We start from the raw sequence: 23,182 nt of genomic DNA on the forward strand, positions 1-23,182 counted from the left end.
TTAATGAAGTAGATGCTGAAGCCAAGGTTGAAATTAACTCACTTGTGAATGTCTAATCAGTGGTCACCATGAATTTAAAGTTGTTTCTATAGCCTATATATTTGCATAAACCTTCCACTTTTATAAAGTGGTCTGAAAATGGCTTGGAGTACATGAAACTGCAGCTTTGATGTTTGAGAGTAATTCTACAATGCTGATTTTCTTCTTCTCTTTCAGCTGTTCCTGTTAGGGGTCACCACAGTGGATCATCTGTTTCCATTTCTTCCTGTCCTCTGCATCTTGCTCTGTCACACCAACTACCTGCATGTCCTCTCTCACCACATCCATAAACTTTATCTTAGGCCTTCCTCTTTTTCTCTTACCTGGCAGCTCCATCCTTAGCATCCTTTTCCCAATATACCCAGCATCCCTCTTCAGCACATGCCCAAACCAATGCAATCTCACCTCCCTGGCTTTGTCTCCAAACAGTCCAACCTGAGCTGACCCTCTAATATACTGGTTCCTAATCCTGTCCATCCTCATCACACCCATTGTAAATTGTAACATCTTTGACTCTGCCACATTCAGCTCTGCCTCCTGCCTTTTTTCAATGCCACTATCTCCAGCCCATACTATGCTGATTCTGATGATTTTAACACAAACGTGTTACTAAGAAATCAGCAAATGCTCGCCTTAAGGATAATTTTTTTCTGTATGCTTTTTATACTATACTTATTGACCAACATTCCTCCCTCTGTCACCTATAACTATTTGTTTCCCTTTCCTGGATGCCCTCAGTGACGGTGAAAGCTGGCCAGGATAGGTCATCATACAATCAGCTTCAGAGGTAGCTGTGTCCTTGCCTGCATCCTGTCAATAAGGGCATCTTTAGTATGACTCTAACCTCTCCTCCATATGGAAGACAAGCAGCCAACAGCACTCTGGGAGTCAGTATACCCCTTCAAGGGAATGCATGCTCCTGTATACCTAAGATGAGGGTTACTTTATTAATAGTTTGGTGTATGAAAGCCCACCCCTAACCACCCTTTTCTCATCACCTTTCCTTTGAGAGATTTGAGAAACGGATAGTCTGAATCCACAACCTGCTCTCAAACATAGGCATTCCCTTCCCCCTCTAGGTCCAGCAGATGCCTCGGCCACTCATTTCACTTGGGCCCCATGCACCATCCATCTATGACAATGGACCTGGCCCTTCAACCAGTTTTAAAGGCTACCATTTAACTCTAAGTGTGGAAATCACACTATTATAGGATGGGTATTCACCAACAAGTCTGAAACACTCACTAACACATTTGTTCTTCCTGTTGCATTCAGTGATCACTGTCTATTTTAACAAATTTCTTTGCTAAAAAGCCTAAATCTTCAAATGCATCACTGTGTTTTAGTATGTTTACTAATAATTTTTACTATCATCTTCTTCTTGAACTTGGCCAATTTAAGAGGAAGAAAGTCATGTATGTCATATGGCATTGAAATATTTCTTCAATGACAGTTTCTAACATTGCTTTCTATTATATTAAGATTTCTAGCTAAAATATTTAATAAATAAAAAGTAAATCATATTACAATACAATGTTAATGAAAGGTGAAAACAAAATTCATAAACAGAAACTTTGGTTGATGTAATTCACTGACCGGTATGGTTAGAGATCTCTCCCTCAGAACATGGGATGCAGTCAAAGCAACAAATTGGATGTCCTGGCCTTATAGCTTTCTGGAACCCCACAAGACAGGTTTCACTACAGAGAGACTGTGGTACCTAAGAACAAACACCAACAATGAAGACAGAAGATATTTATGGAAACTATACATTGTATGTTTCTATAAAATACTTCCACAGGTTGAAAATAAATTCAGTATGCATGATGAGTGATTTCAGGGTATTAAAATCATACATTGGCTCTTCTTTTACATGCAATATGCTTTCTCTGTTTTACCTAGCTTTCAAATGGTGCATTGAGTGTGAGGATGGTACAATGGTTTTGCTACACATGTTAAAGGTTTTTGGAATTATAGAGTAATGCAAGGTTCTTGTGCTTTACTGCTACCACAAGACAATATAGAGGATTAGGATCTGGTCTCCAGTCGTAATGTAAATATTATGTTTTCAAGAAATGGATGCCAAGAAATTCACCTCGAGGGTGAAGCTGTTTGACAAATTATTTTATAAAAGACAGCATTTGCCAGTAAAAGGGACTTTTTAATTATTATTTTGTGGTGTCTATCAAGGCACCCAGTGTGCATGTCTTCACAAGTTTAATGGTTTTGTCACTGCTAAGACTCTGCTGTTTCTTCAACATAAAATTATAATACGCATTTTTTGCAGTTCCTCTTTAGTACAGCCCTGATTTTAGTTTCACAAGTAGATTGAAATGTTTCCAAAAGATCATGCAATGGGGGGCTGAATATGCTTGGGATTTGTAATTCTGTATTTACAGAAACATTTTTAACTTACCTTGATTTAATAATGCTGCCACATTCAATTTTATAACATATATATTATCAGAGAAGTAATTATATTGCTGATGTCTTCCCATCTTGTAGGTACAAAACCCGGACCTTTATTAATATATTTTTCTCTGTATTAGTAAACAAGATGTGACATTAACACTGTTGAATGTTGACTAGATGTTTTCTTCTAAAAGCTTTGATTGAATGGTGATGGATGTAGCCGAAGACTCTTTTGAGGTCTGGGTATAGGGCATGATGGATAAGACTCCCTGACTGGTTGATTGCAGTTGCTACTAGAGGTTGCTTTACCCAGATCATCTTCTGTTGCTTTGTGAATTTCTGATTCCTTTTGCTAGTAGTTATTATCATATCCCCTTAGGAACTTCTGTTTTCATTTCATTTGTACTTCATCTTCATTTTTATAAAATGTTGTCATACAAGTCTTTAGTTAAGGAAGTCAACAGTGATTCAGTGGTACTCACTTTTATTTGATTGTAATACTTAGTTCTGGCTGACAATTCCTTCATAGTTTCCTAGTCATTTTAATCGAGGGCCTTATAATGAAGTCCCGCAGTTTATTTGATAGCTTGCCATTCGATCATTAGTTATTTAAAATTCAGTTGTAACATTAATGGCCAATTTTATCTGTACACACGTATAAAACTTTCTTTGATAGTATTGTTGTACCATTTGCAACTCCCGTTCTTAAAGACTTCTTTTTCAGTCTTCTCAGTTACCCATTTCAAATGAAATTCAGAATTCTCTGTGTTTCCAATACCATTGTATAAGAGGTACATAAAGGAAGGCTGAATAAATCCGTAATAGTAAAAGCTTTGCTATGCTTATTTTAAGAGTTGTTTTTCATAGTCGTAATGCTTAGGTGTAACAGCAATCTGCACTAATCGTGACTAAGCCCAGCCTTGGGGAAATTCATAGAGGTCAATTGCACTTACAGGCAGTATGAACTTATGCAAATGAAGTAATAATGAGATTAAAATGAGAAATGCTGTAGAACTTGTTATGCTAATTACTCCTCTTCCTGCCTGTTTGCAGTTCATAGTAATTTTTGACATATTTCTATGCCATGCACAGAGGCATTATAAAGGCAAAATTGTGTATTTTCTACCAACTTTGCAATTGGCAAAGATATTTGCTGTTACAGCCAGGCTAGCTATTTCCCAGTGTGAGGTACTTGTCTTGGCTGTGCCAAAACTGCTTGTCCTCAGTAGTGCTCGCCTCCCAGGCAAAGATGCAGTCAAAGAACTACCCATAATAACTTGGATAGCCAAGCAATTACTTGATAGATTTAAAATGAAAAGGGATATTTTAAGGGCTTTAGTGAGTCAGTATGGCTCACAGACTGTAACTTGGGGGATGCATGGCCTTCCTATACGTATGGATACTAAGGTATGTATAGCCTTCACTAAACCCGCCACAAAGACCTTCCAGAGACAGCCTGGGGACACATTGGGCATATCTCAGGCTTCTGTATTTAGGATATTTCATACTCTTGGCATGTGTGAATCAGTATATTCAGGTTATTTATATGACTACACCTTTTAGATATGCTTCAGTCTTGTGTGTCTAAGGTTGAGGCAGGGTGTATTTGCTGTCATTTTGCTGACATCATGTTTTTTGTGAAATGGACCAATAGTATTGAAAGGAGGGAATTTCAAATGGTTTTAACAGAAGGAAGTGATGTTTCTTATTGTCAGAAGAAGTTTGTCAGTGTGACAAACGAAAGCTCTTACCTTGATTATTGCTTTTTACTTATTGTACTTTGGATTAACCTAGCCACTGGGGATGCACAAGCCTGTGCATTTCTTTGTGCCGGTCCCAAGCCCGGATAAATGGGGAGGGTTGCGTCAGGAAGGGCATCCGGTGTAAAACTTCGCCAAATCATTTCACGCAATCACCAGTAAATATTTCCATACCGGATCGGTTGAGGCCCGGGTTAACAACGACCGCCACCAGTACTGTTAGCCAACAGGGTGCTGGCGGAAATTGGGCTACTGTTGGTCGAAGGAGGAGAAGAGGCGGAAGGCATGGCCAAAGGCAGGAAGAGAGGAGAAAGGCTAGGAATGTGGTAGTGAGGGTCGGAACTTTGAATGTTGGCAGTATGACTGGTATAGGGAGAGAACTAGCTGATATGATGGACAGAAGGAAGGTGGATATATTGTGTGTGCAAGAGACCAGATGGAAGGAGACTAAGGCTAGGTTGTTTTATCATGGTGTGGATGGGAGGAGAAATGGCGTAGGAGTTATTCTGAAGGAACAGTATGCAAAGAGTGTTTTGGAAGTGAAAAGAGTGTCGGGTAGAGTGATGTTTATGAAGCTGGAAATTGATGGTGTAATGATGAATGTTGTTAGTGCATATGCTCCACAAGTTAGGTGTGCAGTGGATGAGAAAGAGAAATTTTGGAGTGAATTGGATGAAGTGGTGATGACTGTACCCAAGGGTGAGAGAGTGGTGATTGGAGCAGATTTCAATGGGCACATTGATGAAGGGAACAGAGGGGATGAGGAAGTGATGGGTAGGTATGGTGTTAAACAAAGGAATGCAGAAGGTCAGATGGTAGAGGATTTTGCTAAAAGGATGGACAAGGCTGTGGTGAATACGTATTTTAACAAGAGGGAGAAGCATAGGGTGACATACAAGAGTGGAGGAAGATGCACACAGGTGGATTATATTTTATGTAGGAGGGCCAGTTTGAAGGAGATTGGAGACTGTAAAGTGGTGACCGGAGAAAGTGTAGTTAGGCAGCATAGGATGGTGGTTTGTAGGATGACGTTGGTGATCAAGAAGAGGAGGAGGAGTGTGAGGGCAGCACCAAGGATCAAATGGTGGAAATTGAAAAAGGGTAATTGTGAGATGGAGTTCAGGGATGAGTTAAGACAGGCACTGGGTGGCAGTGAAGAGTTACCAAATAGCTGGGTAACTACAGCAGATCTAGTAAGGGAGATGGCTAGAAAGGTGCTTGGTATCACATCGGGACAGAGGAAGGACGACAAGGAGACATGGTGGTGAAATGAGGAAGTACAGAAGAGTATACAGGCAAAGAGGGTGGCAAAGAAGAAGTGGGATTGTCAGAGAGATGAAGAATGTAGGCAGGAGTATAAGGAGATGAGGTGCATGGCAAAGAGAGAGGTGGCGAAGGCTAAGGATAAGGCATATGAAGAGTTGTATGAAAGGTTGGACACTAAGGAGGGAGAAAAGGACCTGTACCGATTCGCTAGACAGAGGGACCGAGCTAGGAAAGATGTGCAGCAGGTAAAGGTGATAAAGGATAATGAGGGGAAACATACTCACAAGTGAGGAGAGTGTGTTGAGGAGATGGAAAGAGTACTTTGAGGGGTTAATGAATGAAGAGAATGAGAGGGAGAGAAGGTTGGATGATGTAGGGATAGTGAATCATGAAGTACAATGGATTAGCAAGGAGGAAGTAAGGATAGCTATGAAGAGAATGAAGAATGGAAAGGCTGTTGGCCCAGATGACATACCTGTGGAAGCATGGAGGTGTTTAGGTGAAATGGCAGTGGAGTTTTTAACCAGATTGTTTAATGAAATCTTAGAAAGTGAGAGGATGCCTGAGGAATGGAGAAAAAGTGTTTTGGTACTGATTTTTAAGAATAAGGGTGATGTGCAGAGCTGTAGTAACTACAGAGGGATTAAATTGATCAGTCACAGCATGAAGTTATGGGAAAGAGTAGTGGAAGCTAGGTTAAGAAGGGACGTGATGATTAGTGAACAGCAATATGGTTTCATACCGGGAAAGAGCACTGCAGATGCGATGTTTGCTCTGAGAGTGTTGATGGAGAAGTACAGAGAATGTCAGAATGAGTTGCATTGTGTTTTTGTAGACTTAGAGAAAGCATATGACAGGGTGCCTAGAGAGGAGTTGTGGTATTGTATGAGGAAGTCAGGAGTGTCAGAGAAGTATGTAAGAGTGGTACAGGATATGTACGAGGGTAGTGTGACAGCGGTGAGGTCTGCAGTGGGAGTGATGGATGCATTTAAGGTGGAGGTGGGGTTACATCAAGGATCAGCTCTGAGCCCTTTCTTATTTGCAATGATGATGGACAGGTTGACAGACGAGATCAGACAGGAGTCCCCATGGACTATGATGTTTGCAGATGACATTGTGATCTGTAGTGAGAGTATAGAACAGGTGGGGGACACCCTGGAGAGATGGAGATATGCTCTAGAGAGAAGAGGAATGAAGGTCAGCAGGACTAAGACAGAATATATGTGTGTGAATGAGAGGGAGGATAGAGGAATGGTGAGGATGCAAGGAATAGAGGTGGCGAAGGTGGATGAGTTTAAATACTTGGGGTCAATAGTTCAGAGTAACGGTGAGTGTGGAAGAGAGGTGAAGAAGAGAGTACAGGCAGGATGGAGTGGGTGGAGAAGAGTGTCAGGAGTGATTTGTGACAGACGAGTACCTGTAAGAGTGAAAGGGAAGGTCTACAAGAGGGTAGTGAGACCAGCTATGTTATATGGATTGGAGACAGTGGCATTGGCAAAAAGGCAGGAGTTTGAGCTGGATGTGGCAGAGTTAAAGATGTTAAGATATGCACTGGGTGTGACGAGGGTGGACAGGATTAGGAATAAGTATATTAGAGGGTCAGCCCAGGTTGGAAGGTTTGGAGACAAAGCCAGAGAGGCAAGATTACGTTGGTTTCGACATGTGCTGAGGAGGGATGCTGAGTATATTGGGAAAAAGATGCTAAGGATGAAGCTACCAGGTAACAGGAAAAGAGGAAGGCCTAAGATAAGGTTTATGGATGTGGTGAGAGAGGACATGCAGGTGGTTGGTGTGACAGAGCAAGATGCAGAGGACAGGAAGAAATGGAAACAGGTGATCCGCTGTGGCGACCCCTAATGGGAACAGCCGAAAGAAGATTATGACTTATTGTACTTTGGATTATTTTAATTAAAAGGTTTTCTTTTGCTGCCAGACCGGATTCTACTTTTTCATTTTACTTGGTTTTGTGTGGCTTATTATAACTTCCTATATGTACTATTGGGACACTCACGCCTTTTTATGTTGCTATTTTTGTGCATGTGTATGTGTATATGTATGTATCTATGTATATGTGTATATATATATTTGCTCAGTCTCTCTCTCTCTCGCTCTGTCTCTGCATGTTTGTGTGTGTGTGTGTGTGTGTGTGTGTGTGTGTGTGTGTGTGTGTGTGTGTGTGTGTGTGTGTATAGGTATGTGTATATGTGGTCTACTATATTTGATTGAAAGTTCATTTAGTTGAAAATAAAATCACTAGGGCTACTTCACTGAAAGTGCACTTCACTGAAAACTCATTTAACTGAAACACATTTCTTTGAAAGTTATATATGGCCTTTTTCCCACTGTAGTGCGATCCTGGGGTTAGTATATATTTATAAATATATATATAGTAAGGGGGTTGTGGGGGGCACAGCCCCCCACATTGGGGGTTGTGGGGGCAAAGCCCGCCACATACTTTGGTTATATATTGTATTCTGCAAACAGTTATTCATTACACTTGTAAGTTTCCATGTATATAGTTTAATATGTTTATAATATGTGGGGGGCTGTGCCCCCCACACCTCCATTACTATATATACTAACTCCAGGATCACACTACAGTGGAGAAAAGGCCATATATAACTTTCAACATAGTGAGTTTCAGTCAAATGAGTTTTCAGTGAAATGAAGTTTCAGTGAAGTGGCCCAAGTGATTTCATTTTCAACTAAATTAACCTTCAGTCAAATATAGTAGACCCATATATGTATAGATATGTACACAGAAGCATAGCTGGCTCAACCAGCACCCTGGGCCAGTACTATGAAACAGTACCCCACCCCTCAGCTCTTCAAGTGAAGAGCAAAAACAAAACAAAAAAATCAGCTTATTACGGTTAGATCTAGCCCCCCCCCCCCATCCACCAGCATTCCTTCTACAAGTACACCAACCAGATGGCCAGATGCACAACATGCCCCTCCATTTCAGCCATTCAGGTTCCAACCCTTCTTTAAACTTGTGTATTTTAAACTATAGCAACCTGTTAGCAACAAATATAGCAAACAGCTGCTACAGTTTATAACTTGCCTGCATGGACCACTACAGCACTCATGCTTTAGTCTAAAAAAAATTCTCCTTTTTAAGCTGTAGCAAACTACCTACTACAAATGTAGCAAACAGTTGCTACAGTTTATACCCTACCTGCCTGCTTTAGTTTAAAAAAAAAAATCTCCTTTTTAAAATGTAGCAAACTGCGTGCTACAAATATAGCAAAGAGTTACTACGGTTTTTAACCAGCCAGCAAAAGTGCTACAGCACTCAGGTTTTTGAGTTTTTGTTAAAAAAATAAATAAATAAATAAATAAAAAAAAGATTTTTTTCTTTCTTTTCAACTGTACCAAATTACAGTTTACACCATAGAGACAACTACAGCATTCAAGTTTTACTGCAATGTAGTACTGGCTTCTAAAGGCCAGTATTGCATTAAAAAACATCCATATCAGCTGATTGCACCCCCTCCACCCTGACATAACTACACTACTGTTTGTATATATTTATGTGTGTGTGTGTGTGTGTGTGTGTGTGTGTGTGTGTGTGTATATATATATATATATATATATATATATATATATATATATATATATATATATATATATATATATATAAAAAATCAAAACTAAGTGGCCCCTAACTATATATATTATATTAACAGGGGGTCTACAGTGGGGGAAAAAGGACATATTCCAAAGCATGCATCTGGAGCATTTCTCCCCGGCCTCCGCTTGATAAATAAATAAATAAAATTTCTTTTCTTACACCTTACAGTGCTCACACCACTGCCAAAGTTAACTGTCCAGTCAATGAAGTGTCAGGGGAATGAAGTTTTCAGTCATTTGGTCCGATAAAAAAAGGTTTGTCAGAAATGAAGGTAACCTATATATATATATATATATATATATATATATATATATATATATATATATATATATATATATATATATATATATATATATATATATATATATATATATATATATATATATATATATATATATATATATATATATATATATATATATATATATATATATATATATATATATATATATATATATATATATATATATATATATATTTATATATATATATATATATATATATATATATATATATATATATAGTTTCCCTTCATATGATCGAATTTCTCTAAACTCGAAAGTCATAAACTCAAAAGCAGAATCTCGAATTTAGAGAAACTTGAACATATGAAAGGGACAAAAAAAAAAAATGAACACCTATATATATAATATGGATCTACTTCATCACATCAAATTACCAGATTATTGAGTGTTAAAACATCGCAACCACAATGTTGAAGGATCAAAACACTGAAAAGTCAGAACACTGACCCTCATAAAATTGAATCCCATAACATTGAACTTCTCAATGCATAAGTTACGTTGCACTCCCTCCAGCTAAACATAACATAAACTAAATATATACTGCAATAAATGTTTATGCAGGGGCAAGCCCCTCTGCACCCCCATGTTGGGGACTGCACCCCCCCTGCAACTTAAATATACCATCTCTGAGGTTACACTGCAGTGAATGAAAGGTAAATTTCCCGATCCCCACTGTACCTCAATCTCCATACAGCATATCCGCATAATTTATAAAATACACAACTGTGCCTTCGTAAAACACCTACACACTGCCAATACAAACACATCCACTCTTAGTCACTCTTCCCAGCACCACAAAGAACATTCACACCATCACCTTTCAAAAAATAAATCCTACCATCAAGAAATAAATCTCTCTTACCCTTCTCTTCAACACTAGAACCACACAAGCTGACAAATTCCCTGCACAATTGCAAGTAACATCTGCCATGTCTCTTTATAACAATTAACAAATACTGTACTACTCCAACGCAACCAAAAAATCCCATTTTCAATGTTACTGGACTCAGTCTTATCTTTCAGTGTTTTCATCTTTCAAAGTTGTGGTCTTGACGTTTTAGCACTCAATAATCTGGTAACTCGATGTAATGAAGTAGATCCATACACACACACACACACACACACACACACACACACACACACATACATATATATATGATTCTGTTACTAGGCATCTACACCTATATAGCTAAGCTATCTCGTCATAAAACATAGATCGACAATGATCACAAATACGAACCATATAATTTGCATTTCCAATCAACACCAAGATAATTTATTTATTTATTTTACATTTGTTGACTGGGAAAGTCCGACTGGGTATATGCCCATTTTCAGCGGAGGCCCGGGGAGAAAAGCTCTATACACTGCTATCCCAAACATACACAGGGCTCAAATTACAAAAAAAAGTACATTAGTGTTTTATATGGTAGGCTCCCCCCACACTCCCGATAATTGGGATCCACCCCCCATACCCACTTACTTTTACATAATGGCTCCACATTTGCACAGCTATGACCACTGTGAATCATTAACAGTTGTGCTATAATCGACTATCTGCAAGTAGACTATAGCATAAGATGACTAAATCAACCACTGACAAAATGTAAAGCAAGTAAAATTCTGCACTCGACCAATTCATTGTTTGACCAATTCATAGGTTCATAGGAGGTTACTAGGCTAATGGCCCTAGAGCCTAGCCATGTAATACCCATGTTCCATAACTGAGCATTGTTAGATGGTTCCCTAATTGAACATTGTCAGATGGTTAGATTGTTTGCAGAGTGAATGTATGATCAGCACTGGCTGCCCCTGTCCATGAGGGACATAGGTAATTTACTGTCTCCCTTCCAGTTGTCCAGGTTGCGCTTAAATAGGGTTATTGAGCAGCTCTGCTTAATATGAATTAGGAGTTTATTCCAGAGTAGCAGCAGTATCTTGGCGATATATCTGTCTCTACACCATGTTTTATTTAAGGCACAGGCTAGTATGTCCTTAAGGGCTTATTTGGGCCCCTTTCTTTCTCTCTTTCTCTCTCTCTCTCTGTATAAACATATATATATATATATATATATATATATATATATATATATATATATATATATATATATATATATATATATATATATATAAAATGGTAAAAGAGTCACAAACCATTCAGTAAAAACTGCAAGAAATACCCAGTCATACTAGAATCTTCACAGTGCAATACCATAAACCTCCTGTATTGAAGGCCCATGGGATATATACAAATTACCTCCTGAGAACATATCAGTGTTTCAGCCACATGGCTTCTGAATGCACATGAATTTTTACTTTTTAAACACCAAAAGGCACTAAGCAGATCTGGGGATCCCAAAAAGTACGCTATAAATCCAGGTCCGTAGAAAAGCTTTATTCAATACACTTTTTTTGTTTTAAATAAAAAAAAGTGTATTGAATAAAGCTTTTCTATGGACCTGGCTTTATAGCGTACTTTTTGGGATCCCCAGCTCTGCTTAGTGCCTTTTGGTGTTTATTGGTTGTGACTGTGTGCATTCTTATGGAATTTTTACTTTTTACATTGTTATGGGTGTCTTCAAGGCAATAAAACTAAACTCAACAAGCTGTAGATATGATTTCTTTTAGTCTTTTTCTGGCTTTGTCAACACAGCATAAGTGGATTGTTTGGATATACTTTAGAAACTCAGAGCTTAAAATCAGTCCTGATGTCCATAAACATTAAAGTGCTTGCAAAATACCCCAAACAACTTACAAACCAAAGGGTAAAAAACATCACACAGACAAGCCATTCAATAAAAACTGCAAGAAAGACCCTGTCAAGCACAAGTCCAGTAGTGGAGGCCCATTGTATGTAGGCAAATGACCTCTTAATGACATACTAGTGTTTTAGCTACATTGCTTCTGAATGACTATGCCTTTCTACTTTCTAAGTCTTTATGGGTACATTCAGGTCAGTAAAACCAAATCCTGCTAGCTGTTGACATGCCATGTTTCAGTTTTTTTTCTGACCTCATCAGTACAGCGTAAGTGGTTTGCTTGGCTATAGTTTAGAAACAGACCACTTAAAATCAAGCCTGATGTCCATAAACATTAGGATGTTTGTAAAATATCCCAAACAACATCCATGCCAAAGAACACAAAGGTCACAAAGACAAACCATTCAGTAAAAACTGCAAGAAAGACCCAGTCACAATAGAATTTTCACTGTGTAAGACATACACCCCCTGAAGTGAAGGCCCATGGGATATTGGCAAATGACTCCTTAAAGAAAAACTAGTGTTTCAGATACATGTCTTTTGAATGTCCATGACTTTTTTATCATCTTTATGGGTTCATTCATGACAGTAAAGCCAACCCGCTCTTGCTGTTGGCATGCCATGTTATTATGGTCTTTTTCTGAGCTGATCAGTATAGCATAAGTGGATTATTTGGCTATACTTTAGAAAGACAGAGCTTAAAATCAAGCCTGATGTCCATAAATATTAGGGTCTTGTGCAATTTTGCAAACAACATACAAATCAAACAGTACAAATTTCAAACAGATGAGCTATTCATTAAAAACTGCAAAAAAGGCTCAGTCAAGGTAGAGTTCACTAGTTAATGCCTTTATATAATAAATATTCTGGATCTATGCAACGCAAACTGGAGGGTGAATTACCTTAGTTAGTGTAAGGGGTTTTACTTGAAAAATGCAAATGAAAGAGGAGTAGATGGGAATTTTGTTCTGAAATTAATATAAGGGGTAGACAGCTCCATGCTATGTGAGTGGGAAAACATTCTGATGTACTCATCTGTTCTAAGCAAAGGCAGTTCAATTGATCTTTCTCAGCAAAACCTTTGAATATTTAGAAATAAAAATACTAGTTTCTAGCTCATTTGACAGTTCACGGGTAACTAATTTCTTCAAGTTCTTACAAATCACCAAGGGGCACAATCTTTGTTTTCTCTCTTAACCCAAACTTTTAGTATTGAAGGGAATAGGACTTTAAATAACATACTGCAATCAAACAAGAAAACACTATGCGCTATACAAACCAAGAAATATGATTTTCATGCTCAGTAAAGGCACTTCAGATGGGCTTTCTCAGCCACACATTGCAATGTCTATAAATAAGCACTAGTGGTAGTGGAGCAGGGGGTCAACTCTGTCTCTTTATGGATATCACAAGAGTCATGGAAGTTGAAAATACTACAATATGGGGTTCCAAGGTCATCACTTTTCACCATTTCCCTCTATATTAATTGAGCACAACTTGTGTCTATATTCTTAGCATTAAGACAAAAATATTCAGGATGGACACATGACTCCACCAAGGGTGTGGCATGTTACCCGTCCTGTTCCTGATTTTCATGGCTAGGATATCATAGTGCAGCTAAATTGTGGACAGTATTCATTTTGGGGGCATGAAGGAAGCTATATTATTGTTGGCAGAGGATGCTATTTTGTTGAGCTCAACTGAGTATGATCTCATGAATGCATTGAAGTGTGTATGTGCAGTTTATTGCTCATTGTAAATGGACCAGAATGAACATCAGCAGGTTACAAATCAAAATTCAAGTTTTTTTTCCCAGAAAAAAAAGACTGTTTGGATTCCTGCAGATGGATGGGGAGCAGCTACTCAAAGTGGAGAAGTTTAAGTACTTCGGGGGTCTTATTCATAACTGAGGGAAGAAGGAATTAGGGGACTGGCTTGATGGGTACAGCAGCAGCATTTCTGCAGGATTTATACCAGACTGTGGTGCCAGTGGTGAATTGAGAACTGTGTCTCTATCTTAACGTATGGTCATAAGTATAATGAAGTAATTGAAAGGAGATCATTGACGGAGACATGAAATTCATTAATGGGATTTTAGGTCCAATTTCTTTGTGAGATTTATGAGCTCCATAATCCATCTGGACTGAGATGAAACAAATGAGATGTTTTACGAATCTTATAAGGATGCTTCTCTGGTTACCATATTTGGGAGGTGGACCAAGCACAGCCAATGTGAAGACCCTGAGAATGACCAAAGACAGAGAGGATATATTGCTCAGGTTTGTTGTGAATCAAGCCCTCATAGAACATACTCTCAGAGATCCAGCTTCCAGCATAAAAATCAATGAGCCCTCCTTCTACACACACACACACACACACACACACACACACACACACACACACACACACACACACACACACACACACACACACACACACACACACACACACACACACACACACACACACACACACACACACACACATGAGCACACACACATGAGCACACACACACACACACACACACACACACACACACACACACACACACACACACACACACACACACACACACACACACACACACACACACACACACACACACACACACACACACACACACACACACACACACACTATAGATCTGCACAGCTCATCCAAGAGTCACAAAGAAAGCAGACCCAAGCCCATAAGTCTGCTTTTGCACAGGGAGTGTTTTAGTCACTGATGAGTATATCATTAGGCAAACAGACTTCCCACTCACCAGACTGAGCAAGAATAGGGTGACTATGAGATGTTTGCCTGGTACCAGGATTTGTGATGTCACAAGGGCCATAAAGTCTGTTAAAGCAGACTGTGACCTTGTGATAACTCATGATGAATCTTAGATTGTGAAAATTATTGGTACCTTCTTGGAGAGTAAAATTATAACTTGTGCGGTACCACAGGGATCAGTGCTGAGCCCTCTCCTGTTTGGCATTTATTTTGCAGACATCCAGTCCAATATCCTAGAAGTGTAGTTGACCAAGTTTACTGATGACTAGAAGCAGGGTACTGTTATCTTTTCATCCCTTGACAGAATATACACAAACTTGGAGTACTGAAAATGGTCTCAAGTTAAATGCAAAAAAGTACAGTGTAGTAGCATTCAGCAAAAAAAGCCGTTTCCAATTCATGTGTATAAATACTCCACTTCAGATGGATATGGTCATAAAAGACTTAGGTGCTAAATGTGGGAGATTCTCTCTCATTTAATCATCGTGTTTCCATCCTAGTCAGGAAATTCTCCTACATGGCCCAGGTCCAAGGGAATATCTTCAAGATCCAAGAAAGTCAACCTGCCACTGTACTCTTCCCTTCTCAGAGCCATCACTGAACACAGCGCCCCTATGGTGTGTATAAATTAAAGCATTTTGCTCTACTAGAAAGTCTCCAAAATGTCTCACCTAGAAAATCCTGTAGCCATCCTGATAGATTTTCATAACTCTAATTATACTCAGTAACCTATAGGCTGCTCTGAGGTGACCAGCCTGTCACTTTTTCAGCCATGAAAGACCAAGTTCTATTTGACCTCCTGCTTCTTTACAAACTAGTGATTCTACAAACACCTGCAATAATGACCAAAATCTGCATCAATAAATCAAGACTCATTGGCAAGATTGAGTTCTAATTCAGTGTTGTCCCAGTGTACAGATTATATTACCACTACAGGTCAAACAAAGTATTGTGCAGATTTGTAGTGTGTGTGTGTGTGTGTGTGTGTGTGTGTGTGTGTGTGTGTGTGTGTGTGGATGTGAGTCAGTACAAGTATGTTCATATTCTGTTCTGGCTACCTTTAAGGCTAGTCTTGATAACTGGATGAGTAGACACAAATTTACATCAAGGTTGTCATGTACTGCATGATTTGGGAGATGTGCATTACTAAGTGCTTGAAAAGGGAGGCACAAACTTTTAAGAGTGTTTACTTAAAGGTGTATATGCCAAGGAATCTTATGACCCTCCTGATAGCCTATCTAGTATTGCTCCTCTGTTACTATGATATGGGGCTGCTGCTGGTAACAAGAAGTGTGTCATGCTTAGTTTGTTATCATTGCAAATATTACCAGGGAAAGAGGTCTATAAAATGGATGGATGAATGAATGGATGGATGGATGGATGGATGGATGGATGGACAGATGGACGAATGACTGATGAATGACTAGAGGGATGAATGCGTGAATACATATCATGGAAGGATACTAAGGTAGATAGCAGTACATGGCTGTAGAGCTGAAGCACATCTAATCTTTCAGAAAATATATGTTTGATATAAAAAATATTTTTAGTTTAATTTTCCTGGCTGTAATATAATTTCTTTATTTTTGCACTCAGTCAGTCAGCTTCTATAATGATATGTGTGTTTGAGAAAAAGAGCTGAGGAAAAGAAGGGTGACTATTTTTAATAAGTCCACTGAAAAACATACTACCTCTCTTGAGATTCAGTCTGTTGAACATGCTATCTCTTCCTCCTGCAACAGTGTTATGAATGAAAATGACATTGCAGCCATTAAAAGAAAAAAAATGTTTGTTCTAAGTCAAAGTCAAAGAAAGCTTTATTATCATTCAGAACTACAGAGCAGTGTAGCTGAACAAAATTACAATGCTTCTTTCTCAATGCACATATACAGAAAGAAAAATCAATAAAATATCACAGTAGAAATGTAATAAGTAGCAATTAGTAAGTAAAGTAGGACAGCAGTGGCCCACACCCATCCCAGAACAGGAGACAAGGAAGACAAGGTACAATAAAGGTAATATTGTTACAATAAAATTGAAACAATGGCAGCATATCTATGATTAGAATGAATTATTGCACAGTTTATATATTGCACTTTACAGTCTTTCAGTGTGTAGGTGAGCTACTTTAGTATTGCACTTAGTTATTGCACATCCATAAAATAATCCCCCTGATAGGCTAGTTATGTAACAGACATCATGGTTCATTTTTTACAAGAGTTGAACAGGGTAATGGAAAGCGGAAATAAAGTGTTTTTAGTCTGGTGGTCTTACAATGCAGGCTTCTTTATCTCCTGCCTGCTGGACACACTGCAATTCGCATACAGGACAAATCACAGTACAAGGGATGCCATCCCACTAGCTCTCCATGAACCTTTTGAGACCTTTCAGTAAGGAAGCTCAGAATCCAATTGCATAAATGAGACTCTATGCTTAGTTGAAGTAGCTTCGATATCAGATTCTGGGGGATGACAGTGTTGAAGGCAGAACTGAAATCAATGAATAGCAGTTTTGCATAGCAGTTTTTGCCTTCTAAGTGGGTCAGTGTTTCATGGAGAGCTAGTGGGATGGCATCCTCTGTATTGTGGTTTGTCCTGTATGTGAACTGCAGTGTGTCCAGCATCACAGGTAATATTGAGGCTATATGATCTTTGACCAGCCTCTCCAGGAACTTCATTACCGTCGAGGTTAAAGCAACTGGTCGGTAGTCATTCAAAGTTGTTGGCTGTGGTTTCTTGGGTAGAGGAATGATCGTCATCTCCTCAAAGCATTTTGGAACACTGGCTAGATGGAGTGAAGTGTTGATGATGTCACTGAGTACTGGAGCCAGTTGGATCACACATTCCCTTAGTACCCTGCCCGTGATGTTGTCAGGGCCAGCTGCTTTCTTCAGGTTGACACATTTTAGGGTTCTAGTAGCATCGATCGTATTGAAGCTCAGCACTGCTACATCCTTGTCTTCAGGGATTCTGCATGCTGTTGTTTTGTTGTCAGCATCAAAGCCACTGAAGAATTTATACAGTTGGTTCAGAAACTTGACTGTTTCTAGCTGTTATATATGACACTGTAGCCATTAAAAGAAAAAAAATGTTTGTTTTTGCTGTTATGTGAATGCATTGTCATGGTGATTAGTGATGAGATGTTACCTGACAATGTATATTGGTATAAATTTGACATAAGAGGCAAATGTTATTATAAAATATGGGATGGATATATTTTATATTGACATGAGTAGTTGTGAGAGTTTTGCACACTTTCTTCATACCTTTCATGCTGGTTATTTTCTCTTTGTTGGGTATATACACCACAACATGTAAGAAGGTGTTGTTGAGATCTGTTGGCAATTTATGTTAGTAAACTTAACTGCTGACATGGAAAACAGACATTGTTTTTATAAAAACAGTCTTTTATCTTTTTTTTTTTCTTGACCTCCAGTTGTAGCTAAGTATTTATGGCCCTCGTGATTGTAGCTGACCATTAGTTGTCCCCAGAAGCATCTCCTTGTTCATTGGGTCTGCCTAACCTGACAAGCCTCCCCTGGACTTTGTCCAACCATGTTTTGGGATAGTGAAGAGGCTGAAGCACCTTGGGCCAGCATTATATATGCTGCTGAGGAGGTTTTTTGTTGTGTCCTAAGCTAGTTCCCTCCCCACCCACAAGTACTGATTCAGGAAATACATACAATGGGCATGTTAGATTATGTCCCTCCCCTGTGGTTACTTAGCCAACTCCCTACCTCCATGGAGACATTAACTACTTGTACATCTTTGACACCCCTAGAGATCATCTGTGATATGTGGCTGCATGTATACCCTCCCCTCCAGGATGGACACACCCTTCCTTGCCAATGTCTAAGATGCCCGAGCTGCTAACCGAACCAGAGTCACCTGGGAAATCCCACTTTTCTAATGTAACTGTTTGTTCAGTTTACTCTTACGTCAGATAATAACTGCCCTTCATAAGCAAAATGAGTCACGGTCAAGTAATATTTTTTTAGTTTCTTTCTGCACTGGGTTTTTGTGGTGCTACAGCAATTATTTGGCTGTAATGGGGCTGGGGGTGACGTAAATCAATAAAAACAGACTGCCTGTTGAAGTAGAACTTTAGAAAGCCCTTTCTTTTTAAATTATTTTAGTATAAATGAAAAAGCAGTGCCTTTCAAATTTTGCTATATGACATGTCAGGTGTTATCTCTGAATATATTGGTTGAAACATTTAGAGATGGTATATGTGAGCACATGCATCTTTTTTGATTGAGACAAGCCAGCAAGTTAAATAATACAGTAACTCACCTAATGCTTTTATTGATATTTGACCATTTGGAAATTATATGAAATTGGTGGGCATCTAATGTGATCAACACACATATAAAAGGATGGGAAATCACTAGTGAGAACAAAAACTACAATGATCCCAAAACTGCAAAACACAACTTTTTTGCAAGGAACAGGCCACCCCTGCAACCTCTCAAGGTTGGTAGTTGGTCAAGCCCTCACATTCATGAATTATCTATATCTATCTATATTTATACATGTATGGGTGTCGTACCTTTCATTGAACAGACACTACATGCACACACACACACATACAGACACACACACACACACACACACACACACACACACACACACACACACACACACACACACATACTATATATGTATATATGTGTATATATATATATATATATATATATATATATATATATATATATATATATATATGTATGTATATACATTGTATGTGTCCTCAGAGAAGTGGAAGAAAGTGATGAAAATATAACACTGACTTCATTCCTCTATGAGTCTAGCTGCAATGGCAGGGCACTATGGATCTTTTAGGTTGGATTATTTAAGCATTGATTGATTAAACACTCAATGACAAACAGCAGTGCTTCCAAAATTAGGAAAGGAAACTTATTTGCCACAAACAATGCTCCTAGATGAATATTGTATACAGGTGAACTTTAAAGCAGAAGGTTCTTTATAGCAGTCTGTATATTCAGAATCAATAATTATATGTTCAGGTATCTTCATGTGTATATGTAGTCCTTAGATATCCTTCCATCTCTTACGCTATTGTTATAGCCCTTGACAATTGTTATTTCAGAATGGCTTTTTGCAAGCACCGTTTAAACTGAATTACCACACTAGTAGTACTTTGATTTTCTTCAGGTATTAATAGCTACTGTTAAAGTTTAACACAGTGCTAAAGGAATGATTACTTTGGTTATTCAATTAGAGAAAAGTAGATGCTATTTAAATTAAACCGCTGATGATGCATTATAGTAAAATCTCAGTTAGCCGGCACCCATGGGGATTGGTAGATGCTGGATAACTCTAGTTTCTGGTTGTTTGAGTGTTACTATAAAAATAATAAAAGATGAATGGATGGTGCAAAAAATGAACTGATAAACAAAGTACAAGCACCAAATTCAATTAGGGCTGCAAGATGTATATATAATTGTAGTCAGACACAAGGAATATTCCAAATAGCAGCACTTTAATCCAACACAGCAGCAACAGTACGTAGGAACAAATACACCACACGTTTCGTCCACAACTTCTTCAGAATGACTACACAGCCTAGGAATAACATTTAAATACACTAATTAAATTCAAACTGACCTATGAGAACCATTTACTTTGAATAAATTAATTAATTACAAAGTGTATATATTAAAAACCAAAGTCATTTTAAAAATATTAAAAACTTTAGAAACATTGTTACTTTATTTATACAATACAGAATAAACTCATAAATACATGAAAAATTGATGAAAAATTATTTGATTATGTTAATGAAAATTTTATGTGCATAATAGTGAATTTTTCTGATGTTAACAAGTCATATAATGCCCTCTAGTGGTTAATGTAAATGATGGACTATTACAAATTAATGACTTTTATAAAAAGTTTTAAAACCACTTATTATAAATATTTTAAAACAATTTTGCTACTGAATGTACATTTAAAATTAAAGTTTGATCTCATTTTCAACACAGGTGCCAAAGTGATCATATCATTTATACCTGGGAATTTATTTGACTCTAAAACAATTTGCCAATATAATTCCCTGTATGCAACCAAAGTCTCCCAACAACCTCCCCTAGGATCTAATGGTACAACTTCTAAAACAAAGAAATTAAAATAAGCCCCATCACAGACCAAGGTATGCTTAAATAAAGAATTTGTGTCTCGCTTGGTCCTGATATCATACAGGTGCTCATAGATTCTCTGTTTCATTTTTCTTTCACTTTAACATAAAGCAGCATGCAGATTTTCCACATAATGCAATATATATAATACCTTTTGTGTTACAGTTAGCAAAGGAGTGTAGAGGAGTGTCTTCTACTAAAAATGTGTGTTACCAGTCTTCAAATTCTTACAGTATCTACAAGCGCCACACTTAAAAACACCATGTTTTTTCTTTTTATTTTCATCACATCCCTTTGCATAACTAGCCCTTTCAAGGATTCCTTTTATATTGCATCCTCTTTTGTAAGTGTACTTGATTTCATTGTCAAAAATATAACCTAAATCAGATACTTTTGCGAAATTGTTCCATTCACTATCTACAATTTTTCTAACCTTTTTAGTCTGTCCGTCATAGGTTAGAATAAGGCGCGAGGCATATCCATGCCTAGGGATGTTATTTTTATTGTTCTTACCATTAGTTTCACTTAAAACTTTACCTAATATAGGTGCAAATCTCCCCTCTCTTCCTTCTAGTACCTCATGCAGTGTTTGATCAATCAATTCTATAGGATAAGCCCTATCCAAAAACATAGACTTCAGATTTTCACATTCTTTTGAAAACAGAAGATCATCAGAAGTCATTCTACATATTCTCACTGCTTGTCCTTTTAAAACACTTCTTTTCTGAAAAAATGGGTGAGAACTTGAGAAATGTAAGTAGGTACTGGAAAAAGTTTTCTTCCTATACACACTTGATACAAAACACTGACCATTTTTCTCCAAAAATACATCTAAATAATTCACATTAGTATTGGAAAAATAACTAGTGAATTTTAGAAAGTTTGTGGTACTGTTTACATAATTTGCAAAAAGTTCAAACTCATCAGAAGTGCCCTTCCACAAAAAGCATAAATCATCAAGGAACCTAACATATAGTGTCCACTTGTTTTCAAACCTTGGTATCAAAATGTATTTATTCTCCCAATAAGCCATAATAATGATCGCCACCCCCTTGGTTTGCCTGTAATATTCTCCTTCAAAAAATAAAAAAATATTTTTCAATACTATTTCCATTAAGATTAAAATAGTTCTAAATTCATTTTGGGAGATTCTTTTGAGGGGTAATAACATTTCTTCAAACCAGGCTAAACCCGTGTCATGAGGTATATTGGTGAATAAGTCTACAACATCTAATGTACCAAAGCCAGTGGTCTCATCATACAAATGGGGTTTTATTTTACTAAGAAAATGCCAAGAATCCTTTAAGATGTTTTCATTCTCATCAATTATATGCTTAATTTTAAGATCTATATACTTGGCAAGAGGGGCTGTAACTGATCCATTTGCAGCGACAATAAGTCTAAGGGGAGGGTCCATTTGGTCTTTGTGCACCTTAGGGATTCCAAAAACTGTTGGAATCCTAGGCTTCTCCACATGTAAAAATTTGTAAATCTTTAGGTCTATCAAACCATCGAACAATAGATCATTCAGTACAACATATATTCTTTTGTACGCAACATTAATCTCATTAATTGAAGTAACACTATACTTTTCTACATCATGTAATAGGTTCAACATCTTTCCTGCATACATGTTACGATCCATAAAAACCACCCCACCCCCCTTATCAGGTTTCATAATACGAACTTCTTTGTCAATACTTAAGGTTAATAAAATGTCTTCTTCACTTTTAGTAAGGTTTGGACATATATATTCCTTTCTTAAACCATTTCTTAATTCTTTTTCTAATGATAATTCGAAGTTTTTAGTTGAGGATGTAGGGGTGGGTTAAAATTACTTAATTCACTTGGACCCATTGTCAAATGTTGTCCTTTAAAGAATAGTTCCAAATTTTTCTTCCTAATAAACATTTTAATATCTACAAGCAACCTAAACATATTTGTTTTACACTGTGGAATGAAGCCAAAACCTTTTGAAAATAAGTCAAAATAAACCTTATTAAGTGTAATGTGTGAATAATTGAAAATGTTAAAATTTCCATAAGTAAATTTATGTCCATCATTTAAAATATGTT

The 23,182-nt window shown here is 37.7% G+C and overlaps 1 protein-coding gene across 1 annotated transcript in view; it reads right to left on the reverse strand.

Moving 5' to 3' along the window:
• LOC122797808 (vomeronasal type-2 receptor 26-like) overlaps nucleotides 1-22,740 on the reverse strand; it is a 64,925-nt gene extending 42,185 nt beyond the window's left edge. The window contains exons 1-3 of the mRNA XM_044066329.1: nucleotides 22,289-22,740; nucleotides 17,631-17,955; nucleotides 1,636-1,759 (exon numbers count right to left, since the gene is read on the reverse strand). Of these exons, the coding sequence (XP_043922264.1) occupies nucleotides 1,636-1,759; nucleotides 17,631-17,955; nucleotides 22,289-22,740 (901 nt within the window). The remainder of the gene's footprint in view (nucleotides 1-1,635; nucleotides 1,760-17,630; nucleotides 17,956-22,288) is intronic.
• Between the last annotated feature and the right edge of the window lie 442 nt (nucleotides 22,741-23,182).

The sequence above is a fragment of the Protopterus annectens genome, chromosome 3.part1, assembly GCF_019279795.1.
Source record: "Protopterus annectens isolate FY-2018-M chromosome 3.part1, PAN1.0, whole genome shotgun sequence".
NCBI lineage: Eukaryota > Metazoa > Chordata > Ceratodontiformes > Protopteridae > Protopterus > Protopterus annectens.